At 35.5% G+C, this 26,426-nt stretch overlaps 1 protein-coding gene across 9 annotated transcripts in view; it reads left to right on the forward strand.

Annotated features, from left to right (window-relative positions):
- CCDC91 (coiled-coil domain containing 91) overlaps nt 1-26,426 on the forward strand; it is a 364,665-nt gene that overhangs the window by 306,715 nt on the left and 31,524 nt on the right. For 8 of the 9 annotated variants that reach the window (XM_055318678.1, XM_055318677.1, XM_055318676.1 and 5 more), the window contains one exon: nt 17,337-18,445. The exons of the other annotated variant lie outside the window; for it this stretch is intronic. In XM_055318678.1, the coding sequence (XP_055174653.1) occupies nt 17,337-17,447 (111 nt within the window). In that variant the 3' untranslated portion in view covers nt 17,448-18,445. Of the gene's footprint in view, nt 1-17,336; nt 18,446-26,426 lie in introns of those variants that run through there. 9 annotated transcript variants of the gene reach the window in all.

Below are 26,426 nucleotides of genomic sequence, written 5' to 3' on the forward strand. Positions count from 1 at the left end.
CATGCTCGCTTCAGCAGCACATCTACTAAAATTTTAGAGACCTCTAAATCAAACCAATTTGAAAACAGTGTCATTAGATTTGTAAGGTACTGATGTGTAGTTAGTTTTCTCTATTCCATGTAGCATGATAAATCTCTAACCTTTATCAGCCATTAAAAAAATGGGTATCCTTGGCCATATGTGTGTCCAAGAAAGTAATATTGGGATGGGGCAGTGTAAGTTCTATTTGAAGAACTCCTTGAAACAGTAGTCAGTAGCATTCTTTCTTTCCACAAACTATTAAATATTGACCAAGAAGAAGATCCTACTAATTATTATTGCCTTGCAGTATGTGATATTTGGACACCATTAATTAGTTTTGATAGCCCCAATTCCGTATTTTATCTGGGAAATTATACCAATGCATTTCTTTAATATTTAGTATACATTACTTATAAGCAAAACACATGTCTACATGAAGCTTTAATCAAGTTACTTGCTTTTAATTATGGGATAGTTCTACTTCAAACTATTTTCATTGAGTCTCTTTCTTCTTTTTGACATTCGTAGAATTGTAACTGCCTTATTCATACTCAAAATCAAACACCTGTAATCTCTTTCATTAGGAGCAAGTTTCTAACACAAGTAATCTTTATTTTTACATTAAATTTGTTCACTCTACCTTCTATTAATAGTTTGCTTCCCTGCGGGGATGTGTACTATCTTTGAATATTTTCTTCTAGACTAATTGTTCTGGTTTGTGTCCATTTGTCAACTAATTTATGATTAATTTTTTCAGTAAGTGACACTTAAATATTTGTTGGTAACTATAGTTTTGATATTTTGATTATCTGGTAAATATATTTCTCAATTCTACTTTTCCCTTTTTTGCATTACTGAAGATTATTGAGATGTATGTAATTAAAAATTATATTGTTCTCTTTATAAGAACTCGAGAATACAGAAAATATAGCCATTAAGAGGATCTTTAATACTTATTTACTGTGCTCCCCCTCCCGCTTAACTTTTTTGGATAAAATAGAGTAATGAGAATCAGATTCTACAATGTTGCAAAGCATTTCACAAGAAAATTTTTCACAAGAAAAGTGATTTCTTTTTCAAACTTTTTTTGAAAGGTGTTTCCTTAGCCTTTCCAACATCTTCACTCTTTGATTAGAATGACAGAAGTATACTTTGTGGTCTTTATCACACACATATTTTGTTAACAATTTATCAAATGTCTTTATATATTCTAGGACCTGAATAGCCTTTTACTAATAGTGTTATTCATTCTTCCAAAACAACTTACTAAGGTTGATTTAAAAAGATAGCCTCCCACCACAAATATTTTCAATAAACCTTTACTTGTACATTAGTTCAGTGTAACAGTCTGAGCTTACACTCTGAAGCCAGGGGCTTACATGTTCTAAATATGGTTTTACTACCAATTCTCAGATATAGAATTTTTTTGATATTTTAATTTCCTCATCTGTAAAATAGAAGTGATGATCATAATTTAGTCAGTTCTTATTTTCCATTCTACTTTTGAGACTTCTGAAAATACAGCTGACCCCTGAAGAATGCAGAGATTATAGGTGTTGACATTCCACACAGTTGAAAATCCACATATACCTTTTGACTTCCCAAAAACTTAATCACTGATAGCTTACTGTTGCCCTTATCAATAACATAAACAGTTGGTTAACATATATTTCTTTGTTATGTGTACTATATAAGAGTATTATATACTCTTATAATAGTGTAAGCTAGAGAAAGGACAATGTTATTAAGAAGGGGGCACCTGGCTAGCTCGGTTGGAAGAGCAATCAACTTATCTTGGGGTCATGAGCTTGACCCCACACTGGGTATAGAGGTTACTTAAAAATAAATAAACAAACAAACTTTAAAGAAAAAGAGGAAAATCATAAGGAAAACATTTTTGCAGTACTATACTATAAAAAATCCACATATAATTGGACCCATATATTTCAAACCCATGTTGTTCAAGGGTCAGCTGTATTAAATTAACCTGATGAAATGAGGGAAGAAATGCTAAGTCCTAATATTAATACTTTGTGCCACTTTTTGTGCAGAGTTTTTTACCAAGGACCATTGTAGGTCATTAGCTTTTTGACCAAGGAAGCTATGTGGAATGATCATCAAATAGTGAAATAAAGTTCCCCAAGAGAAGTAAATACCAGTCAGCTCTTTGTTTTCTGGAATTTCATCCCCACTTTTTGATGATTGCTCCACATGGTTCCTCAGTCAAAAAGAGCAGTTGTAATTTTGTTTCCTACCTGTAGGGTACATGTAGAAACTGTCAATGATACTCCGAATGTCCTTTTCCTGCTGCCCTTACCTAAATAAGACTCAAATATGTCTTTTCTTAACTAGGGTTCAAAAATCCTTTAAAAATAAATACTGCTTTGGTCATTTTTACACCAATCCACGAACTAATGGACTTTTGGCAATTCCAGATTCAATGCTACATCAGAGGAAGACTTTTATGGCAGAGTATCTAAAATCTGCGTTAGTGTGGTGGTCTTCTTCTCTTAAATATCATCCCTAACTTTTCCCAGTTTCTCAGCCAATAATAGTCCAGCCCTACTTTGGGTTCCATGCTCAGCATAGAGTGTGCTTGTCCTTCTCCCTCTGCTCCTCCCCTGATTCTCTCTCTCCAATAAGTAAATAAATTAAACCTTAAAAATACCTATATGTATTTATACACATATATACTATATATGTACTATATATAGTACTATATATATATATATGTGTGTACTATATGTATATATATAGTACTATATATATATATATATAGTACTATATATAGTACATACTATTAAAAATAATGGTGAGGGGTACCTAGGTGGCTCATGTCAGGGTCCTGGGATCAAGCACCACATCAGGCTCCCTGCTCAGAGGGGAGCCTGCTTCTCACTCCCCCTTTCCCCTACTTGTGTTCTCTCTTGCTCTGCTCTCTCTCTCTCTCAAATAAATAAATCTTTAAAACAATAAAATAAAAAACTGAAAGCATGATGAACAGTAAATGAGCATCAAATAGCGAGTGTGAAACTGATGGAGATTTAATATAAATATGTACGTATCAGAAGGTCTGTTCTGCTTATCAGAGTTAATCTGCAGAATCAGCTTGGAGTTTCCTAAGAAAAAGACTATCATATTTTACATATAATATTCACAAGTTTAAATTGATTAGGAGTTTTATATTTCCAGACATCCTTAGTGAACTTTTTTGACTAGGCAAAATTTTATTCCTATAGTTTAGAATCTATCCCCATTACATGCTTTTTCAATATTTTTAGGGTTTTTTCTTTTTTACACTTCTAGTTTGTGAATGCAAATACTCTTATGTAGCAGAGGAAAAAAAAGACACTTGCCATTAAAACTTGAATATATATATGTTCAGGTGATCAATATAACCTGATCATTATGATTATTTTATTTTTTAGCATTCATATACTCATAAGCTATTACAGGAGATTTTATTTCATCAGTTGTTCTTCAGTCCCCACATTACGATGGCCAACTTGCTGGAAATTTTAGTCTCATTCACTTAATATTTTGAGCTTATCCTCAAATTCTTTAGCTCATACTCTAAAAAGTAAATTTTGGTTTCTGATTTGATGGTAGTCATGCACAGTATAAAGTTGGTATATATCTCATTGGGATCTATATTTGTCTTCTAATAAGAAAAACTAGAAATAACAGCATCTGTAAGTCCAGAAGCAAGCAATTTAGAGCTAGGACGGAAGCTTAACAAAATTATAAAATGATTCAGGATCCTTCTATTTTTGTGCTTTTTCTATCTTTAGCACTGGCTTACATTTTTAAGGCTACCGAATAGTAGCTGGAGCTCCAGTAAACACATTTGTGATGAAGGAGAAAGGAAAAATGGAAAAATTAAAGGAAAAAGAATTTGGGACAGGTGTCTGTCCCATTTTTAAGGAACTCTTCTAAGAGATCCTACCCAGCAACTTACACTCTCATGTCTTGAGCTACCCCTAGCTGGAAGGGAGTCTTGGGAGTGATGGCTTGAGGATGTTCATATCGTTCCTGGAACTAAACTGGAATTTTATTGGAGAGAGAGTTCATATGCTTTGCCATAATCCCTGACTTCTGATATCTTCTGTTTGGTGGGTGTTTAATGTTAGGAATTTTTCAGCATCTTCTATTTGAGCAGGTGCTCTTGCCATTTTTAGGCAATAATATCCAACTTTAGCTTTCTTAATTGAAAGCAAACTTCCTTTACTTGTTTACAAGGAGGATGGTGAGGGTTTTCTTACATTCCGTGATCCAGCTGGGAGGCAGCAAGGGATTTTAAGAGGACTGACTTGGTGTTTTCCCACTTGGTTTCCTCAGAAGGATAAATCTGTTTTAAAATATGCCAGACAGATGGTATTTTTTTTTCTTAAGACCTCACTGATCAAGTACACATCATAAAATCTTGAATGAAGAGTAGGAGCAGTCCTATATATTAAAAATGAGAGAAAAAAGTCTATTCACACTAACTTCCATTTAATTAAATGGTGTTTTGTTCCATTGGCTTGATTTTGAATACTGAGGATTTCCTAATGGGAATCAGTTATGCATCATGGCTGTAGCGCATCTCACACTGTGTACTTGGCTAGTTGTATTAGTAGTAATGGGGATGTGAAAGTAAGCACATGAAGACTGTCTTAGTCTCAAAGGTACCACTAGGTGAGATCTGTGCCATACAGTGCCTTTATGAATTACATTTCCCTTTTCTTTTGTTGCGGACCTAGCAGGAAGTAGTCTGTTGTTTTTACATATGGTCACTGAGGTTTGTAAATTAAGGCAGTGGTTTCTTATATGATGTATTTAATGTGCTAGTTTTTCTTTAAACACTTGTGTTGCATTTTCAGGGAAGTATTTGTATATTAATATAACAGAAACTTTCCTGAACCTACTGTTTAGAAAGAGAAGATAATTACATGGTTTAATGACTATCTGTGGGGCTTAGGCATCTTGACAGGTTTTTGCGTGAGTGTATGCAATGCAAGAAACTCTTACATGTTTTATAGCACAACAGATATTATGGCAAGGACCCGAGTCATAACTGAAGTTCTTATCTGAGAAGACGATGTGGTATTGTGATTCAGGGAATAGGTTTGGTGTAATACAGCTGGATTTGAATCCTGGCCCTGCCACTCACCCCAGTTACCAGTCTCTAAGCCTCAGTGTCCTCATTCATAGAGTTCCAAAAGAATAAAAATAACATAATACAATGTTTCCCATTGATGCCCTGCATTTAATGTAATCTCCCCACTTTGAGCCTGGGCTGGAATGAGAGGAAATGAAAAGATTACAGCTTCTGTCTTGGGTGCTTTCTCATTCTCTTGGTGTTCTTTTGATCCCTCTCATTCTCTCTTGGATTGCTTGCTTTGGGAAGTCAGCTGCCATCACATTAGCAACTTTGCTGAGGGGCCTCACCTGAGCTCTGTTACAAATGTATATTTTGAAGCATGTCCACAGCCACTGAGGGAACTTGGAAGTAGGTTCTTGCCCAGTTGAACTTTGACTTGACTACAGCCTAGCTAAGTACTTGATTGCAACCCCTAAGTAGAGACCATGAGCCAGAGGCACTCAGTTAAGCAGAACCCAGTTCCCTTGCCCATAAACTGTGAGATGATAAATATTTGTTGTTTTTTGCTTTAAACCACTAGATTTGGGGTGATTTGTTACACAATAAGAGACAACTAATACAACACATAAAGAGGTTCACCTGTGCATGGCACGTAGCAAGCACTACCTATCGAGAATTCGTAACACTAATCTCAAAACAAGAAAAGATAATACTTAATTCCACATTACAGGGTTATCGATCATGCATTGTAAATCATCTTCAGTATATGTGTGCACAGAGCTCCCAAATAAACCTTGTGGACAGTCACTTGCCTATTTTTGTAGATTGACACATATAAGGCAAATTTTATCAGTCATCTGAGATTTTAAGATAGGATGGAGAGATAGGACCCAAAAGGTCATGTAATTCTTTCTTCTGCTTCAAAATAAGATGAAATATATGTTGCTGAAGATCAAAACAAAAGAGGAGATAGAGAGTAATTAGCAGATATTGTTCCTTATAGTAACACAAAAGAATTGCTAAAAATATTTAAAAAGATGAATTGATAAAAATACAAGAGTTTGTATTTGTTACTTAAACATTTTATTACTTAACAGTATTTGTTTAGGATCCTCATGTTTATTTAATTCACAAAAAAGGTCATCCTACATATTGCAATATTTGCAGTAACCAAGTTCTTGAAAAAATATGTAGAGAAAGATTATTTCACTGTTTGGGAGCATGTAACAAATTGTATTAAAAACTTTGTGTGGAATGTCATATTAAAATCAGTTAGTCTGCCTTGCCAGAATCAATCTATCTTATATTTGAGATAAACACTCTGCTTGCCAATGAATTCTAGAAAGTAGAATATGGAACTTATTAATGGGGAAATATAACCTTATGGTTTAGAGCCCTAAGATAGAATTTCTGCATAACTACTATTACAGTTTATCTACCTTTACCTTTTTTCCAAAATTTCCCTAGATCAATGGCCTTCTTTTTTTACATTGTTTTGGAAATTTTAAGATTTTCTTTGGAAATTGTCACACTTAGGAGTAAAGCAGTTGTTACCAGAATCCCTTCCCCACCCCACCCCCAAATTGATTGAATTTCACATATAGAAGTTCATACCATAAAGTCTAGTGCCTACCAGGCAAATCAGAGTAAAATCTTTTTTTCTTTTTTTTTAAATATTTACTCACTATTACAGTACATCCTTTTCTGGCCAACTGTTTTAAGATCGAATAAGGTTGTATTCCAAGGTGGTTTGCTTGCACATCAGAGTCTGGAATGCATATTGGTTTATTCTGTCCAGATGATTTAGCGAAGAGCAGAAATGAATATTCCCATTTCCCAGTGGATTCTTATGGCAGTTTGAGATAAAAAGGCAGAACTGCCCAAATATGTAGAACTTATTTTAGATGATTCAAATACAGAGAATTTACTTACCCCAAGACATCTTAAAACAAAACAAAACAAAGCAAAAAAACAATCCTTTAGTTGTGGCCAATAGAGTTTAAGTCTCTTTATACCCGTTTTTCATTTACTATAAAAGAGCATCTGTAATTCATCTTGGGCATGGTAGAAAATTACACAACTTCTTTATATGTTGACATTTTTTAACTATATAAATAGTCAGATAGACTTGAAATACCCTTTAAAATTGAAAAGTATTCTCAAAGAGAAAAGGAGATGTGAACCTTGGATTGAAAGTCTTCATGGGTAATGAATGATGGCCTGCAAATGTTCTGCGAAAGAGGTTGGGCCTACATTTCTGAACTTCAAGGTTGAGGCAACTGGCACTGCCTTAGTTCAAACCACTGCCCTGACATTATATCGAAACTTTTAGAGTCAGAGTTATTCTAAACATGTACTTTATATAACATTATTATCCTAAAGTTGATTCAAAGTCTCTTTCAACATGATTTAAAATAATGACATAGCTATAGTCCCAGAGAGGAGATTTCATGTCTAAACTCAAGCTTTATATACAGTATATCCCTCTTGCAATTAAATTTGCTTCTCTGAAAATATAAAGAAAAGACTATTTTAAAAGAGAAACTCTATATGGTTAGTGTACTAATAATAAAACAGATACCATAGAACCTCCCTTAATGAAACTAGTAATATTACAGAGAAGTCTAAATTTCCTTAGGCTAAATTGATGAAAAGCAGAATTTGAGGATACAGAAGAAAAGTAAAGAGGGTAGTGTTTAGAGCAAAAATGTTTAAATGTTATACAATAAAAGTAATCACCACTCAAGAATAACTTGCTCTTCTTCAAGTCTATCAGCCCTTATTATGATGATTTCATAAAACATACCAGACCATTATAGTTATGTTCGCATATTAAGTTTTAGAGTCAATCCGTAATCCACTTCCTTCATGTCTACACCAGGGCTAAGAGTGGTGATGTCACTGCACCCAGAATAGTTCTCAGCACCTACTAGGGATGAGTCTTACCTATCCATTGTCAAAAACTCAGGGAGACCCTAGAACGCACTTGTTACCTAGGAGGGTTTTTCTTAAGCTAACATAAACTCAGGTTAATACATTTAAATATATTTTTAAAACTATGATTTTTAATTGTAGGAGGACATTTAAGTTTGTGAAATGCATCTCTTAACCACTCAGAGCATCAATTTTCCATAAGTATAAAATGCAGATGTTAGACTAAGAAGTCTCATAATGTTTTTCCACTAAAATTCCATGATTATTCATTAAGAGGAAACTCAATCAATATAGTCTTTTTCCAATATTTGCAGTTTGTTTTCAGTCTACAGAAGTTCTCAAGAAAAATTAATATGTGGGGTATTTTCCAAAGTATGCTTTATGCACATGCACACAAAATTTCAAAGTTTAAAAAGTTTGATAAGTGTTACTCTACTGTAGCCATTTTGGCAGTTAACAATGCTTATGAGCACAAAAGCTCTGAGAAGTTCTAAGGAAAAGAAACTCTTTTTTTTTTTTAATTTTTAATTATTTATGATAGTCACACACACACACAGAGAGAGAGAGAGAGAGAGAGAGAGGCAGAGACATAGGCAGAGGGAGAAGCAGGCTCCATGCACCAGGAGCCCAATGTGGGACTCGATCCCGGGTCTCCAGGACCGCGCCCTGGGCCAAAGGCAGGCGCCAAACCGCTGCACCACCCAGGGATCCCAAAAGAAACTCTTTTTAATCCTGCATTTCTCAAGCTTACTTAACTAAACAGCATTAAAACAAAAATAAAAACAAAAAAAACAGGACACGTGCTACATAAAAATGGTGTTTTGTACATTGTGGGAAACACTCCTCTGGTATGTAAGGACCTCAACAATTTGGAAAAATCGTTGTTAGTAGTTTCCTAGGCCTGCTATAACAAAGTACCACAAACTGGATGGCTTAAAACAACAGAAATTTATTTTCATAGTTCTAGAGGCTAGCAGTCTGAAATCAAGGTGTTGGGAGGGCCGTGCTATCTCTGAAGGCTCCAGGTGTGAACTGTTCTATGCCCTTCTCCTAGCTTCCAATGTTGCTGGCAATCTGATGCATTCCTTCGTTAATAGCCACATTACCCCAGTCTCCACCTCCATTTTCATGTGGTATTCTTCCCCATATCTATCTCTGTGTTTCTCTGTCTTTTATTAGGACACCAGTGAGTCAATGTAGAGGCCATCCTAATCTGGTATGACCTCATCTTACATTGTAACTATATCTGCAAAGGCCCTTTTTCCAAATGAGGTGATATTCACAGATGCGGGAGTTCGGAATTAAATACATCGTTTGGAGGGACACGATTCAACGCATTACAATAATTATCTGTCAAACCTCATATCCCATTGCTCCTTAGCCAGATCATGTGTTACAGTGCACCAGGTCTCAATTTTCTGACCTTTCTCTCTTATCTACATTCATTCCATAAAGTCTTCTGTGCTTTAAATGTCTTTAGATACAGATGATTTCCAAATTTGATCTTGCCCTGATCTTGTCCCTGAACTTCAGTCTTATATCCAATATCTGCCATATCTGATAGGAGTATACAAACTAACCCTGTCCAAAACAAAATTCTCATTTTCCTGTGGCCACCTCACTCCACTTGCAGCCCATCACCAATAAATGGCAATATTATTCTAAGAATAACCTTTTATTTCTCTCTTCCTTTCATCTACACTCCTAATCCATCAGCAGCTCCAGTTGATCCTTTCTCAGATATGTTCCCAGCCTGACATGCTGTTAAGCTTCCACTGCCAGCAGTCTGATTAATGTTATATCTTTCCCAAACCAGAAGTCTCCTAACTGGGTTTTCCTCTTCCACTCTTGTCCCACTACCGTCTGTTGTCCCCAGAAACAAAGTGTGATGTTTTCAAGAGGATCACACTCCTCTTCAAAACTCTGCAATGTCCTCCATGACCTAAAGAGTCTTACATGTTCTGGCCACTGTCTACTTCTTGATCCTTCCTCCCTCTCCCCCTTGCTCATTTTGCTCCAGTTTTATTAAATGTGTTGCCACTCCAGTCAAACCAGATCTGAACCCACATTTTGGACTTTGCTCTTGAAATTTCATCTGCCATAAAATTTCTTTCCTGATGCTTTTGTGTGGTTCCTTTCCTCCCTCATTTCTTTCAGCTCTCTTCATGACCACCTTGTCCATGTGCTGTTCTCTATTCATGCTACCCCAAAAGCTTTCCCCTTGTCTTGGTGAAATGCTACTTTGTCATTTTTATAGTACTGATCTCTACCTGAAAAGTAGTTTTTGTCTCCTCAAACTATTGTATAAATTATGTAAGAACAGAGAATTGTCTGATTCACCACTGTACTTATAGCTCCTAAAATGGTGTCTGGCACATAGCAGGTGCTGGAGAAATATTGAATAAATGAGCAAATGAAAGAATGTATGAATACTCCTAAGCAGGCTTTCTCCACTACATTCAAGACTCTTTCCTTAGTGTCTCTCGACAGTCTCTTTTTGTGACAGTCTCTTTTTGTTCTAATCTGCTTTCCTACAATTTCTAACCCATCTTCTCTTTGTCTAAGGAGACTCTCTTGATACCCTGAGTGCCTCTTCAAGTCCTGCCTTCATGAACTTTTCACTGCTACCCTCCTGCCATGATCCCTCCCTGTCTCTGATCTTCCATTGGACTCTGTCTTTACATATCAGCACCTAATTTCTCTTTAATTTTTGCATGTGTGTCTCTCCAAAAAGATTGTAAACTTCTTAAGGACAAGGATATTATAATATACTTTTTTTTTGCTTAGGCCTTAGAGCAATAATGTACAAATAGTGGTAAATCTTGACTTTTTTTTATTGATCAACTGATTGAGTAATTGATTAATTGATTGCCTCAATCTCAAATATGTAAATGAAACAACAGCATTAGCGTCTGTTGGGGAGATATATAATAAAGTCAGAAAAAGAGAGGCATTCATATCCAAATAACACCATTAAAAGGTCAGCACTATAATAAATTAAGTGACTGAAGAACTATTTTGTTTCTTATTAAAAGGTAAACAATCTTTCTTATCTAGTATGATGATATTAACTGGAAAATCTGTCTGAGTAATTGCAGTTTCAGATCATCATACTTGACCTTTGACCTTTCTTTAATGCTCATGAAAGAGCTTGTTAATGAATGTGAAAACTGAACCCATAAAACTTACTAAACTGATAACATTTGCTTATGGAATCACTTTCCCCTCAGTGAATTTTATATCCATGTAGCTTTTTGAAAAAATTAGATCACTTTTTAAAGAATAGCTTAAAATATAGTGGAGGGCATATTGAAAAGTAACACTGATAAAGGTAAACTTAATACTTTCACATCTCTTTCTATATCTTGTTGGTAGAAGCCCCAAAAGATATTAAAATCACAATTAGTACTAAGTGTATTATATGTATGTATATTACACATAAAATACATACATACACAAAAACTGTTTCAGATTTTCTGGGATGTAAACAGTGTCCTAACAGTTCTATTAAAAAGAGCCATATTTATTTGTAATGGACTGAATTGTGCTCTTCAGACCAATATAAGTTTACCATCCATCATATTGTATTTTGAAATGAAAGCTAAGACCTAGAGATCATTTTCTCTTTCTTGCTACAGCATGAAATACTAATGGAAATGGAAATCTAATGCAAGGAGTTACTAGGAAGTCACGTGTTCTTTTTTGTTTCCTCCTGACCTATTAACTTATAGCAAATCGTACCCTTTGAAATGGTTTTCAGCAGTATGAAAACTGAAGTGATGCAAAGAGGGAAGAAAGATTTAAAAGGCCGAGGTGTCTGTTTCAGAGACCTCAGAATTTCCAGGGTTTTTTTCAGCTGAAACAACAGAAAATGGAGGCGAAAACAAAACAGTTAGAGCTATACTTTTAGGAAAAGATTGTAAACCCATACTCAGAAATGCTTGCCACCACTACTCTGGACATAATATTGTCAGGATGAAGTCATAGAGTACAAATCTTTGACTCACTTTGCAATGAAAGCCACAAATACAGCACTAAGCCCCAATTTTCAAGGGGCAAAAAGAGTTGAATTATTTTACCAAAATTCTTTTGTCTCCATAAAGGATAATAAAGTAATGCCTAATAAAACAGAAACTGTTGAAATTCAGGAACTTGCCTAAAACGTCAGCTTGATGGACTTATTTCAGAGAGAGGAATCTGCCATCTTTATAAGTGAAAAGATCTTTATAAGTGAAAAGATCTCAAGTGTTCCTCTTCACAGACATGATTTTTGTATCATGTCCAGGAAGGACTCACCAAAACTGGAAGATCAGCTCTGGGATGGCCCAATTTATCTTCCTTCCCATAGGGGATCCCCATTGCTTCTTAAAGTGTTGAGTTCCCATTGATTTAATGGATCCTTGCCTTCAGAGGGTTCTGGGGAGGCATGCTGAAAGATATAAAGTGAACCTTGGAGCTGCCTAAAGCCAAAACCAGTATATCCATCATCATATAATCCATTAAGTCCACAGGCAAAAAGAGAGAAGTGCTTGGTATGCTTAAATAAATCTTTTGCCCTTATGTATACACCTAATTTTTAAAAAATTACAGAGTATTCATTCTGAATGTTTAAATACAGATGATTATTGTCACTTAGCAACAATCACAGGTTGCATGTTAATTATGTGTGTTTGTGCAATAGGCCCTCAGAAGGAGAAGTTTCTCCTCTAATATTCATAAATTCTAAAATATTCAAATTTTATTTTAACGCAACTCCTGATTATTCTAGGAGGCTTCTAGAAGACTTTGAACTATTAAAGCTAACATTTATGAAACATTATTGTAAAACACCCCTGAAGCCCCCTCCAAAATGAATCCATGTGTCTTATCCTGCCTGACACCATCCTCTACATACAACTCCAGATACAACCATCCTCCCTGATTACATAATTTCCTTGCCTCAAAAGGAAATGTTCTATTGCTTATTGATGTTAACTCAAAAATATACACTTCTGAATTTTGCTTGGCTTTTGTACTATAAGAAAAAAGGGATATCAGACTATCTCTAGTCTGACCACTTCCCTTCTAAATTCAATGTCATTACAAATGTTCACTAATTTATATTCTCCTGAAATATTTGATGGTATGGTTGGTAATATGTTCATTAATATGTGATACATTAAGATTTATCATAAAGTTGTAGTAATTAAGCCAGCATTATATTTGTGTGGGGGTAGATGAATTGTCTAGTAGAACAGAATAGGGAACCCAAAGACAGTTTCCGCCCTATTTGGAAACCTGATTCATGATAGAAGTAACATTGCAGATAACATATGCTTTGGCTTAACCAACTCTATAAGATGTACTAATGTAGGTATACAGAGATCTGTGTTGAAGGATGTTCATTACAGCATTGATTTAATAGCAAAAGATTAGGAGCAATCCAAATGTCTATCAATAGAATAATTTTTAAATAAATAATAAAATATCTATTTTATAAATGTATATATAATTATAAATGTACAGTGGAAAATGTATACAGCCATTTGAAAGAAAAAAACAGGGAAAACTGATCCTCTCAAACACTGCAGAAGGGACTAATATATTAGCACCCTTACTCTGGAAAGCAGCTTTGTACTATCACAATTTAAAATTACGCAAATCTTATGATGTAGAAATTTCACCTATTGGAATCTGTCCAAGAGATACCCTTGAATATCTTTTGAAGGGAGTGCACTCAGGTTGTTAATTGCCTCGATGCTTCAAAAACGGGACAAAACTGGAACAAACTTACATGTCTTCATCAGTGGGGAGAGTGGCTACATAAATCGTGGAATACAGTCAAGCAATTTCTTAAAAATGAGGGAAAATTTCCAGTAATAACAGTTGAAACAAGTGATTGTGTGAACCCTCTCATAGTCAACAGTTGTAAGATCTGGACCAAATATTTTTTTTTAAGATTTTATTTATTTAGGAGATCCCTGGGTGGCGCAGCAGTTTAGCGCCTGCCTTTGGCCCAGGGCGCGATCCTGGAGACCCGGGATCGAATCCCACATCGGGCTCCTGGTGCATGGAGCCTGCTTCTCCCTCTGCCTATGTCTCTGCCTCTCTCTCTCTCTCTCTCTCTCTGTGTGTGTGTGTGTGTGTGTGACTATCATAAATAAATAAAAAATTAAAAAAAAAACCTTAAAAAAAAGATTTTATTTATTTATTCATGAGAGAGAGAAAGGCAGAGACACAGGCAGCGGGAGAAGCAGGCTCCCCGCAAGGAGCCCGATGTGGGACTTGATCCCAGATCCTGGGATCACACCCTGATGCGGCAGATGCTCAACCACTAAGCCACCCAGGCATCTCTGGACCAAATATTTTTAAAATCCTGTCTTTACATGCTTGAAAGCATCCAAAAATTAGGTAGAAACCCCTGGGAATGGACTAGAACTGGGTAGTACACTCTTTTGTACTATTTGAATTTGGACCAAGTGCAAATTTTTTAATATATATACAAATATGAATATAAATATTCATATTTCAATTTGTTTTACATGTATTAAAATAAAACTTAAAATTCACCTTCATCTCCTACTTTTAGATTAGGTCAAGCACATTTTTGCTTTTAGAATTAAACATGGATCTGTCATTTCCTGGTGGATTGATTGCCTAGCTCTGTTTAAGAATTTATTGATTCATGGGATCCCTGGGTGGCGCAGTGGTTTGGCTCCTGCCTTTGGCCCAGGGCGCGATCCTGGAGACCCAGGATCGAATCCCACATCGGGCTCCCGGTGCATGGAGCCTGCTTCTCCCTCTGCCTATGTCTCTGTGCCTCTCTCTCTCTCTCTCTCTCTCTCTCTCTCTCTGACTATCATAAATAAATAAAAATTTAAAAAATTAAAAAAAAAAAAGAATTTATTGATTCAGGGATGCCTGAGTGGCTCAGTGGTTAAAAGTTTGCCTTCAGCTCAGGGAGTGATCCTAGAGTCCTGGGATCAAGTCCCACATCGGGCACCCTGTATGGAGCCTGCTCCTCCTTCTGCCTGTGTCTCTGCCTCTCTCTGTGTGTCTCTCATGAATAAATAAATAAAATCTTTAAAATAACATAATTTATTGATTCATTCAATCTCAGCAAATATTTATTGAGTTTCTAACATGTGCCAAACCCCCTTCTAGATGCTGGGATACAATAGTGAGCAAGACAAACAAGATCTCTGCTCATTTGTGGTTTATATTGTAATGAACTAACTTGTTTAATAGACATGTGTAAGCCGAGGCATATATTCACCTGAAGGGATCATCTGAGAGAGGAAGGGAAAAAAAGAGGAAAAAGGATAAATAGAAATCCTATTTCTGTATGTTCACTAAAATCCCAAACTGTTAGAATTGAAAGGAGTAGTAGTAGTAGTGTTCCATTTTTTACATGAGCATTTTGCTAAATGCATTTTTATTAACTAATTTTTCAGATATTTCAACATTTTAACCTTCCAGTTTTTCAGTCATTTTGAATGAATATCAGTGGATTATAAAAGTGGAATTTAACAGAATTCTTGTTTGGACTTTTTTTCTCTTATGTTAAAGAAAGCTTATGGGAAGATTATGTCAGCTTTTGCATAAGTATGACAGGTATATACTGTGAAATGGAATTTACTTGGCTTTTTTTTTTCTTTTTAGTTTCTTCATTGTTCTATAACCTATAGGCATGTGTTGTCATTGGTTATTTTTACACCATGGGCAAGTTGACTTTTTTATTGTTTTTTTATTTCAATTCCAGTATAGTTAACATACAGTGTTCTATTAGTTTCAGGTGTACGATATAGTGATTCACCAATTCTATACATTACTCATTCTCACCATGATAAATATACTCTTTAATCCCCACCACCTATTTCACCCATCCCCAATCTAACTCCCCTCTGGTAACCATCAATTTGTTCTCTATAGTTAAGAATCTGTTTCTTGGTGTGTCTCTCTGTCTCATATTTTTTTCCTTTTGTCCATTTGTTTCTTGAATTCCACATATGTGTCAAATCATATGGTATTTGTCTTTCTCTGACTTATTTCACTTAGCGTTCTACTCCCTAGCTCTATGCATATCATTGCAAATGGCAAGATTTCATCGTTTTTGTGGCTGAATAATATTCCATTCTTATAATAATATTATTATATATTATTCCATTTATATATACATACACCCACATACACACACACACACACAAACCACATCTTTATCCATTCATTGATGGATACTTGGGCTGCTTCCACTATTTGGCTATTGTAAATAATGCTGCAATAAACATAGGGGTACATGTATCCCCTTGAATTAGTGTTTTTGTATCCTTTAGGTAAATATCCACTAGTACAGTGGCTGGGTCACAGGGTAGTTCTGTTTTTAACTTTTTGAGGAATCTCCATACTGTTTTCCAGAGTGGCTGCACCAGTTTGTATTCCCACCGGCAGTGCATGAGAGTTCATTTTTCTCCACATCCTCGCCAACACCTGTTGTTTCTTGTGATTTTAATTTTAGCCATTCTGACAGGTGTGCAGTGAAAACTCTTTGTGGTTTTGATTTGCATTTCCCTGCTAATGAGTGATGTTGAGCACCTTTTCATGTATCGGTTGGACCCTGGGTAAATATTTTAGGGCAGAAAGGGAGTTAGAAACTATCTAGATATATTCAATAATCCTTACCATCCAAAAATTTATTTCTTATATGACTTTTATTATTAAACTTTTGTTCACTATATTAATTTGTTATTGATACATTAAAACAGTCTTTTAACTCAGCAGGAAGACCAGATCAAATAAGTTTCAACAATATCAAGTATTTCTTAAAGTACACCTGTCCCAAGAACTTTCTCTACCTTCAGTCTCAGGACATGATCTCTTTACTGTTTCTTTATTCTGCTAAACTCTATGCATGATGTAATTATACTGTATTTTTGTACTGTGTATTTCTTTTGTTTCTCACATTTGTCATATTTTTATGATCTTTATGGGTATTTGGTCTGTATATTCATTAAGAACTGACATTTTTATATTTTTATTTTCTGAAATCACTGATCAAATTTGTATTTTCCAATAATTGAATATCAACCAATATCAATTTTAAAATTGTAATGACTATCATCTCACTTTAAATATTGTAGGCCAGAATTAGTGACTACATTGTCTCTGAATTTAAAGCCCTAGTGGATTTTGTAAATCATCATCTAAAAGGTTTCTCTAGTGGACTTCAGTGGCATAATACTCCTTATCTGTCAACTAAGTGTATTTTTTTTTCTCTTTTTCTCTCTCTTTAAAAAAACAAAACAAAAACAAAAACCAACAGCTTGATCAAGTCATCCGCCAAAGAAGCCTGTCCAGTTTGGAACTGTTCCTCTCTTGTGCTCAGAAACAGTTAAGTGCTTTAATAGCTACAGAACCAGTTGACATTGAATAAAGAGAACATGACAAGCTAACCCACACTGGCAATGGATAAATCATTAGACCTCTAAAATACATGCTGTGAATTATAAAGATGCTTTTGTTTTCCTTCCAAACCTTGGAGAATTGATTTCCACTTCAAGGGTAAAGCAAACCAATATTTAGAAGAACTATCACGAGATCTAATTTATTTTTCTTTTGTTTTTTTCCTTTATATTTACTGTTATTTTCTTAGTAGCAGTAATTGTAGTAGTAGCAGCAACAGAAAGTATGATGTGACCCAAAAGCCATTGAAAATTGCCACAGGACCGAAAGCTAATTAAACTTCATAGCCTCTGGTGGCCTATTATACCATATTTGGCAAAAATAGTAAATATCTTCACTTATTGCTTCACAGTGACTCTTGATAAGATTCTAGAATGTAATCATACATTTATTTGATTTTGAGAATAGAAACAGCATGGACTTCAACATCACTTATTTATCTATGTAACTTTGATATAAAACATTGATAGGACAAAGAATCATTCTGATATTACCAGACCCCTTTTCTGTAGTGGGATCTATGTATTTTCATTGGTGGCAATTAAAAATACTGAACATTATTATATTAATTCAACTTTAATCTGATGTACTGCTTAAAGGGGTATGTGTGTGATATATGCTTATTTCCTGTTTCTGTTCTTCAAAGTCACTGTAAATCAATAAAATCATCTTTCTTATTAATCATATCGTGAACTAAATCTCTAGACAGATAATATAACTTAGCCATTTTGTAGAAATTCAGGTTCAAATATAAAAGAGATAAAATCCTTCCCCAGAACTTCAGAATGTATTTAATCATGAGCAATGTACTTTAATGCAAAATCATGAGTTTTTTCAACATCAAGACTAAAATACTGTCATTGAAATGTATACAAACATTTTGTCTTGCTCTCTGAAATGCTTCTATTTCCATGGGCTTTGTACTTTTCTGGGATTTCTCAGTGTAATAAAAAGAACTCCAAAAACTCACTTGGTTATTAGTTTTCTTTTTTTAATCTTTTTAAAAAGCTAATTCTTCTTAAACAATCTTTCTTGCTCAAACTTCTATATCCATGGATGATGTTTTTGATATAGATCCCCCCAAACATCTAAAATAATGTTTACGAACAGTCTTTAAATGTTGATAACTACTTAATCTCCTCTTATAAATTTAAAAAAGAAATTAAACAGGCCACTTGTTTGACATGCAGCATAGTAAATAGAGGAGGAGGGCTTTTAATTTAGGAACAAGCCAGTAACACAATGTTATATCATATTTAAAAATCATTTGGTGGGACGCCTGGGTGGCTCAGCGGTTGAGCATCTGCCTTTGGCTCAGGGCGTTGATCCCGCGATCTGGGATCGAGTCCCACGTTGGGCTCCTTGCATGGAGCCTGCTTCTCCCTCTGCCTGTTTCTCTGTCTCTCTCTCTCTCTCTCTCTCTCTCTCTCTCTCTGTCTCTAATGAATAAATAAAATCTTTAAAAAATAAAAAAAATCATTTGGCACTGTGTTGTTGAATTTAAAACTCATATTTTATAAGTCACTTAAATATGAGTTAGATGAAAATGAAGCATAGAAGTTCACTAGATCCAGAGAGATTAAGATGCAGAGATAGTAGAAATGTCAAGAAAATATAATGGTGTACACCCCTCTTTCACCCCCTACCACCAGATTGGCTTTTTCTTCTTCTATTTGGGGTTACAGCTTTGCTGTTGATTTAGACTAACTGTTGTCCAAAGTAATTTGAAACAAATTGATAACTGATCAATCTACAAATATTTGCACAACACCCAGCAAGCATAACCATAAGCTCTTGGATTGCTGGAGTGCTTTTTTCCCACAGAGGTGTCCTTAAAGATAACTAAGAATAATCATCTGGGCAAAGAATTAATTATTTGAACACATTAAGCCTTCCAATGAATTAGCCGAGTATCTGGTTCAATGATGTTCAAATTCTAGACCTCCTCATTAAGGACTATATTTTGTTTTCGCTCTGGCTATCAAAAGGATATATACCATCTCAGGTAGTATTCACTAAGAGAATTAAATGCGTAAATATTGTGCCGTGTCTAAACCTAAGAGTTTCTCCCAAAAATGTGAGCCCAGAGTCTCAAAGAAAAGTAGTCAAATGTTTTGTGTCTAAAACTTTCTTTGCCTTCTTTATGATTTTCTTACTTCTTTTTATGTAGCATTTTCTACTTTTATATTTAGGTGACTAAGGTACTATTTTGAAAAGACTGAGAATAAGACAGCAGTTAGATTTTTGGAATAAGAAAGCCATTTTCAAACTGTGACTCCATTTTTAATAGCATGCTTGAGGGTTCATTAATAAATAAGTTCTCCCTCCCCCCCCCCCAAATGAGTATCTTCTTTGTGCCAAGTATTTTCACATGGTATACCAATGACCCTAGAAAGTTACAATACCTGTGAAGGAGATGATATATCCACATTTATTAGTGGAGAGGTGTTTATTTGCCCATGATGACCAGGTGGAGTTGGGATTCAACCCCAGAGCTTTCAACATGCAGTTTTACTCTTTCTAGTACACTGGAGATACCTCTCCATGTACTAATATTCTCTCCATGAAAAGATACCTGGAACTCTTACTTCATGAACTCTCCTAACATTATTTTAATCTTAAGAAGAAGACTACTACTCTCCCTTATAAAACTATTTGGGAGTCCTGGCTCTGCCACATTCTAAGTGTGGAACATTGGACAAGTTGCCTAACCAATTTGAGTCTCAGTTTTCTCTTTGTGAGGTGGAAATAGTGATTTTTATAAGCTCTTTGTGAAAATTAAATTAAGCTTTTAAAATGCTCCATAGAGTAAACCTTGCTAGTGTGGCCACCAGTTCACAATCATCCCCCTTTTCTGGGAGCTGCCCACAAAATCCAGGTGTGGTTGCCCACAAACAACTGGTTAAACATATTATCTAGCCCCTCTAACCTTGATTAACGCACAAGTGAAGACCAGACTTCACTGGGCCTCCTGTGAAGAATCATCCAGTGAGACCCTTCAACTACTACCCTGGGGAGACACATGTGTACTTCTGAGGTCAGAAGTCCCCTGATCCCTGCTTTGCCTGAGTCCTGGATTCTGTGAGATACCCAAATATTCTTCCAGCATGCCAACACCACTTACTTTTTTTCCCCTAAGCTAGCCAGAGCCAGTTTCTATTCCATGCAACCAAAAGAATATTAATCAAGGCAATCCAGCACAGAGCCCAGTGCATAATCCCTGGATACTCGGCACTTGTAAATTCTTCATTTCCTCCACCATACTAATCCACATCCAAAATGGGAACACTCTTTGATTTATTTTAAGGAATGTTAAAAATATAACTGAACCAAAGCCCCTATTGTCTAACAAAGCCAAGTAAATCACAGATACCTAAAACTATGAACAAACAGTGCCCTATTTAGAAGTTCTCTGTCACTCAGAATCTGGAGTAGAGGTTTAAACTCAGCCTTGCTAAATGCTGATTCATGTTCCAATTCAAAGGAGCTTTGCTCAGTGATTGCTTTGAAATCAAAACCAGAACAATGTCCCTATGATCGGTGTTATTCTGCACTGAGTCAAGTATCTATAATTATAACTTTTTTTTTAATCTGGCAGTTAAACTGAACAGAATCAGGAAATGCTGTCTGTTCTTTAAGGAGCAATAAAAGCAAAAGAATTATCTATTCACTTAATTAAAATATGGCATTTGCCAATTCAATCCTGAACAAGTAAAGAAAAAGCTATATGTAAAAACCTGGAAAACATTTATAAAGCTCCAAAGGAAAAAAGAGAGTTGGATCAAAGCACTCAGCGCCTAGTCTTCTGTTTACATAATCGGCAAACAACTCTACCATGATTCCAAAGACTCCACTAACAAGAAGCAGAAAGCCAACGTGTTCTGAGTCCATGGGCCACTTACATGTAGCATCACCACCAGCATCATATTAAGTGGGCAGAAACTGTATAAGAACTCCCAGCTGTGACTGCCAGAATCGTTTGAAGCCAGGCAAAACTAAAACTGTTCCCTTTATTTAATTGAAAAATAAAAACATTTTCATACACCTAATCTGCCACAATACAGAGCTACTTGGGCATCAGTCTTTCTCTAAAAACAGAAGGAACAACACTGGTAAAATGTTCTTTGCTCTCCTCTAGTTTTCTGTTCTCTTTTTCTCAGAAGCATTCATTCTTCACAAGTTGATTTCCTCTAAATCTTACCCCCCACCCCCACGGTGCGCATTACGTACTGGACTTTCCCTGTGCGCACTTGTACAAGTAAATAATATTTTGTGTTAATTGTCATTTTTATTTTTTTATTTTTCAATATTTATTTGTCTTTTATTATTTTTTAATTTTTTAATATTTTTAATTCATAATTTGTGTTCTCATTTTTGTATATAACCCCTCCTCCTAAAGGGAGAACCCGCATCTGTTTTGTTCATTGTGTCCTGACGGCATTCCATGGTGCCTAGCCTGTGATGTGGACTTCTTACATAATTGTGAGTTCATAAATAATGAAATCAATTAAGTAATCGATTATTGCACTTGTAATATAATAAATCTCAATCAACAAATCAGTCATTGCACTTGTAATATAATAAGTCAACTATTTCCAAGCTAGTAGCTTCTGACTACTAATTTAAAAGGTCAGCCAAAATTGATGGATTTCTAAATGAGGATTTTGTAGGAAAATTACCTCTCATGAAAAAGTTAAGCAGCCTTCTATGACTCAGCAAAACTTCTAAATACTCTGAAGTGAATTCTACACTTCCAAATGCTACTGGAATGACTAAATCACTATATCATAGCAACTTAAATGCTACTCAATTGGTAGAAATGTGCTACCCAAATGTAGAAGCTCTCCTAAAAGTATGAGTGGAGAACATCTGGAAAATGATGTGTGAAATAATTTCTTACAGTTCTAAGAGGTGCCTAGCTGTAAAAGTAAGAAACAGCCTTCCATTAAGAGGGCTGTAGGGTAAATATTAGACTCACTGATCCTAGTACATCTGGTTTCAGTCACAAAAAGAGAGGAAGAAGAAAGCTTGAAGAAGAAATTGTATGTGCAGTGTTCTGTGATCAAGAGTAAAAGACTCAGAGGGCCAGTTGGAGTTGTGGTTGAGATGAGAGATGTTTGGGAGTGAGTTAGGTCAGGGAATGTCCAGAGCAATGTGGTTTGAGAGTCCTTCTGATCATGGAAGCCAAAGAATATCTGATAGATTTTTAAAAATCCACCACTGACTCCTAATTGTGATACAAACTGGTCTTGTATTTTTAAGAAATACACAGAAATCAAGAAACAAACTCATTCAAAAGGCAGGAAAACTTGACTCAGTCCTGGCAAACATTCAGTTCTCAAAAGTCTGGGAGCTGATTTAAAAAGAAAAATCTGAAGCCACAGAATGTACAAATCACTGACTTCAACACAGCTCAGATACTGCAACAGATTATAGAAAATTCCTTGTGACAAGATCTATAAGTAAGAATTTTGGGTTTTTGCTCTTGTGTGTTGGTACTGTTCTGTAAAATGTTAGTAACTACTGGACACTGGAAAGCCCTGCCTTCTTTGAAACATATTTTTCCTATATCCTATTTTTATCTTTATTTTCACCTGCCTTCCCTAACTGCTCAAAATGTAAATTTTTAATTTAAACTATAAAAATTTTAGACAATGATTCATTTAGTAAAATTTTAGTTGTCTCAGTGAGCTATTCTTTAAAATACATTCTATGTTATAACTTTATAGGCAGACCAATATTTATGTTCATGAGTTTTCAGATCGCTATAGGTAAGCAACACATTTTCTTGTCTCAGAAAGCAGGGAAAAAGACTTTTCTACTTTGTATCAAAAACTGGCATGTTGGTAGCAATTGAATAAAATTAAGTAAACTAGGTAGAAATATCAAATCAGACTTTTTAGAAAACTCTGGTCTGTTTTTCCTAAGCAAACAAGATACATAACCAGCTAGCTACAGATATCAAAGAGTAAGATTTGTTCACTTTTATATAAATGAAATTGTTTCAGAGCGTTATAGTAATCTACCTAATAAAACCCTTTGCTATGCTGGCACTTCCTCACTTGAAGAAATCTTTTGTACAGAAAAGTATTTTTTTTCCCTATTCCTTATAATTTGAGATACATACTCCCATCAACCAGGTAAGGCTAAAAATTTTATATAACCCATAACACAATGTTAGATAAACCTTAAACTTCACAGGGTTGGTGCCCTCTTTGTTTTAGTCTGTCTACATGATCTCATCTGATTCCATGGCTTTTTATACTGTCTGTATGCTAACGAACACCAAATCTGAGTCTTTGGCCCAGTTCTCTGAAGTCCAGAGCCCTATATTCGGCTGCCTACTTAATATTTCCACTTGGATGTGGTACTTCACATAGTAAAAACCAATGCTCTTCATCGCCACCCCTCCTCCTCTACCACCCAGAGGTCTTTTCTCTGTCTTCTGTCATATTCCCTATCTCCACCAAGGAATATCATTTATCATCTCCCCTATCCCTTTCCCCCCCCCCTCACTCCCTACTTCAAAGTAGTCCTGTCAGCTTTACCTGAAGATTTCTCCTGAATCCATCTACTTTTTTCCCATTCATTTCACTACTACCTCCCTGACCAAAGCCTTTATCATATCTTGCCTAGACTTTTGAAATAGTTTCCTAAGTGACCCCTTGTTTCCATTCTTGCTCCCAAATAATCACTTCTCCACATTGGTCTCCTAAGACCTAAGTTTATTAAAACAACGTCTCTATGCAAAAATGCATTCATAATTTCACTTTGAATGCTAAAAACATAACATAGTAGGAATAGAATCAAGTTGTTGGTTGTGGTTGTGTCATTGGGGCAGGGATGCTAATAAGATGCGGTGCAGGTGGTAAAAGACTGAGAAGACAAGGAGAAAGTTGGTAAATGAATGGATAAGAGAGCTGCAAGTCTCCAGTGGGTATGTATGTAACCTTCTAGGAGCCAGCTGGTTCCTTTTTCACCCTCTTTTCTTCTATTTGGCTTCAGCCGTGACCTGCCTGCCTCTCTACTATTACTTACCGTGCAAAGCAGAGTGTCTCTTCTTGATGGTTTACTGTGGGACAGAATTCAACATTATAAATAATCCATAATTTCTTATATAACCCTATCCAGGAATTGTATTCATGAGGTGGGAAAAGTGAAAGGAGAAAAGGTACCTCTTTAATCCCCCTAGCCCTTGAGGTAATCATATACCTTTTCATATAGAATTATCTATACTACAAAAGAATATGCAGTTCCAGGCTATTCTGTGCATTTTCTGACTGAGTTCAGGTGTAGAGTTAATAGGATGTAGGTACAGGGTAATGGAAAAAAAGCCCTGGTTTGAGGCACAGAGAACCAACATTTTCTCAGCCTTGATTAGTCTTCTAGAGAGGAGAGACAGGCTCCTCAGCCCTCATGAAAAGTTTATTTTCTTTTTTCTCCTTCCATGTGGTACCGCCAATCATGCCATTGTGGTGCACACTGACAAATAACAAGGAAGGAAGCCTAAATAAGATGGGATTGGTATCATGAGGGAAAGGAAATGGCAAAATCCAAGAGATTCCAAATAGGAGCAGTAGGAAGGAAAAGAGCCATCTCGTTGCCTACTGCCTGTCTTAGGTAACAGTTTCAGCGTGTTCTTTTCTGAATAGCTATCCTAATTGGCATATATTCAATTGACTAATAGAAACACTAGAGAGATGGAATGTGTCAGTTAACCCTTGGGCAATCAACTTTGCTTCAACAAACTGAGATCACTGTCTGGTGGCCACGCTTCATTCCTTTATGAAATCTAGAACACGGAGTACAACAAATTTGGAGCAATTCCATTCCCATGAAGTAAGTCAAAACACGGATGAGAGTAAAGGCACAAGATGGTCTCCAGGCTTACATTTTGTATTGTAAGTATTTTTACAAACTTCTTAAAGAATAAGAGAAAATAAAAGGAAGCCTGTATCTTAGCATGCTCAATGACTAAGACAAATTATAATTGGATACCTTTACTGTCAATCATTTAGCAATGTTTCCTGATAGAACTTACGGAGATGGTGGAAACTGTATATTATATATGCATTGTATAATATGGTAGCTACTTGGTGTATGTGACTCGAACCCTTGGAATGTGGCTAGTGTGTCTGAGAAAACTAAATTATTTTATATTAATTTAAATTTAGATTTAGATAGCCACCTGTGACTGGTAGCTACCATATTGGAGAATATGAATCTAGAAATTCCCTTGTCAGGGAAGAAGTGATAACCAGGTTATTTCTCCTGATTTTTAACATAGTTAAATTTGTTTCCTTCCACCCTTTTTAAGATTGGGAGTACACATGTCACCAGTATAAAGGCATGTGAAGCACTCTAAGGAAAGGCATGTCACCAGTAAAAGGCTGGGAATCTGTGCTGTTGATATGTTATTTAATTTTATCACAAGTAAAAGTCAAGAGACCTTATTGAATAACCATTCTGACTAATGCATGAGTCTTGGAGCTAGGAACATCTAGTTTTGTGCCTGCAAATAAAAAGGGTTTATCTGATCTTTGGCCAAAATTACCCTAAAAATCAGAAACTCATCTCCTAAATTTGAGGAACTACTATGGACCCAGTCTTGGTTTGCTTTTGAGAGTGATGAGGATCATAATGACTTTAATTTTTTAAATTAAGCACATTGAAAAGCCTCATTATTCAATTAATTTAGAATAATTCAAATTAGTCATTATTCAAAAATTGAATAATAAGAATTCAGACTTCCAAAACGCGTTTCAGATTAACAAAAAAAAAAAAAAAAAAGGTCTTAATTAGTTATGAGTTTTCAAAAATATTTTATTCATACCCTTTTTCCAGTCATTGAGTTTGTGGAGAAGTAGCTTTTCACTTAAAAATAATTTATTGAGCTCCTATTACGTGTCACGCATTGTGCTAGACATATTACATCCACTTAATGCTTTTA

This window comes from Nyctereutes procyonoides, unplaced genomic scaffold (assembly GCF_905146905.1).
Source record: "Nyctereutes procyonoides isolate TBG_1078 unplaced genomic scaffold, NYPRO_anot_genome, whole genome shotgun sequence".
NCBI lineage: Eukaryota > Metazoa > Chordata > Mammalia > Carnivora > Canidae > Nyctereutes > Nyctereutes procyonoides.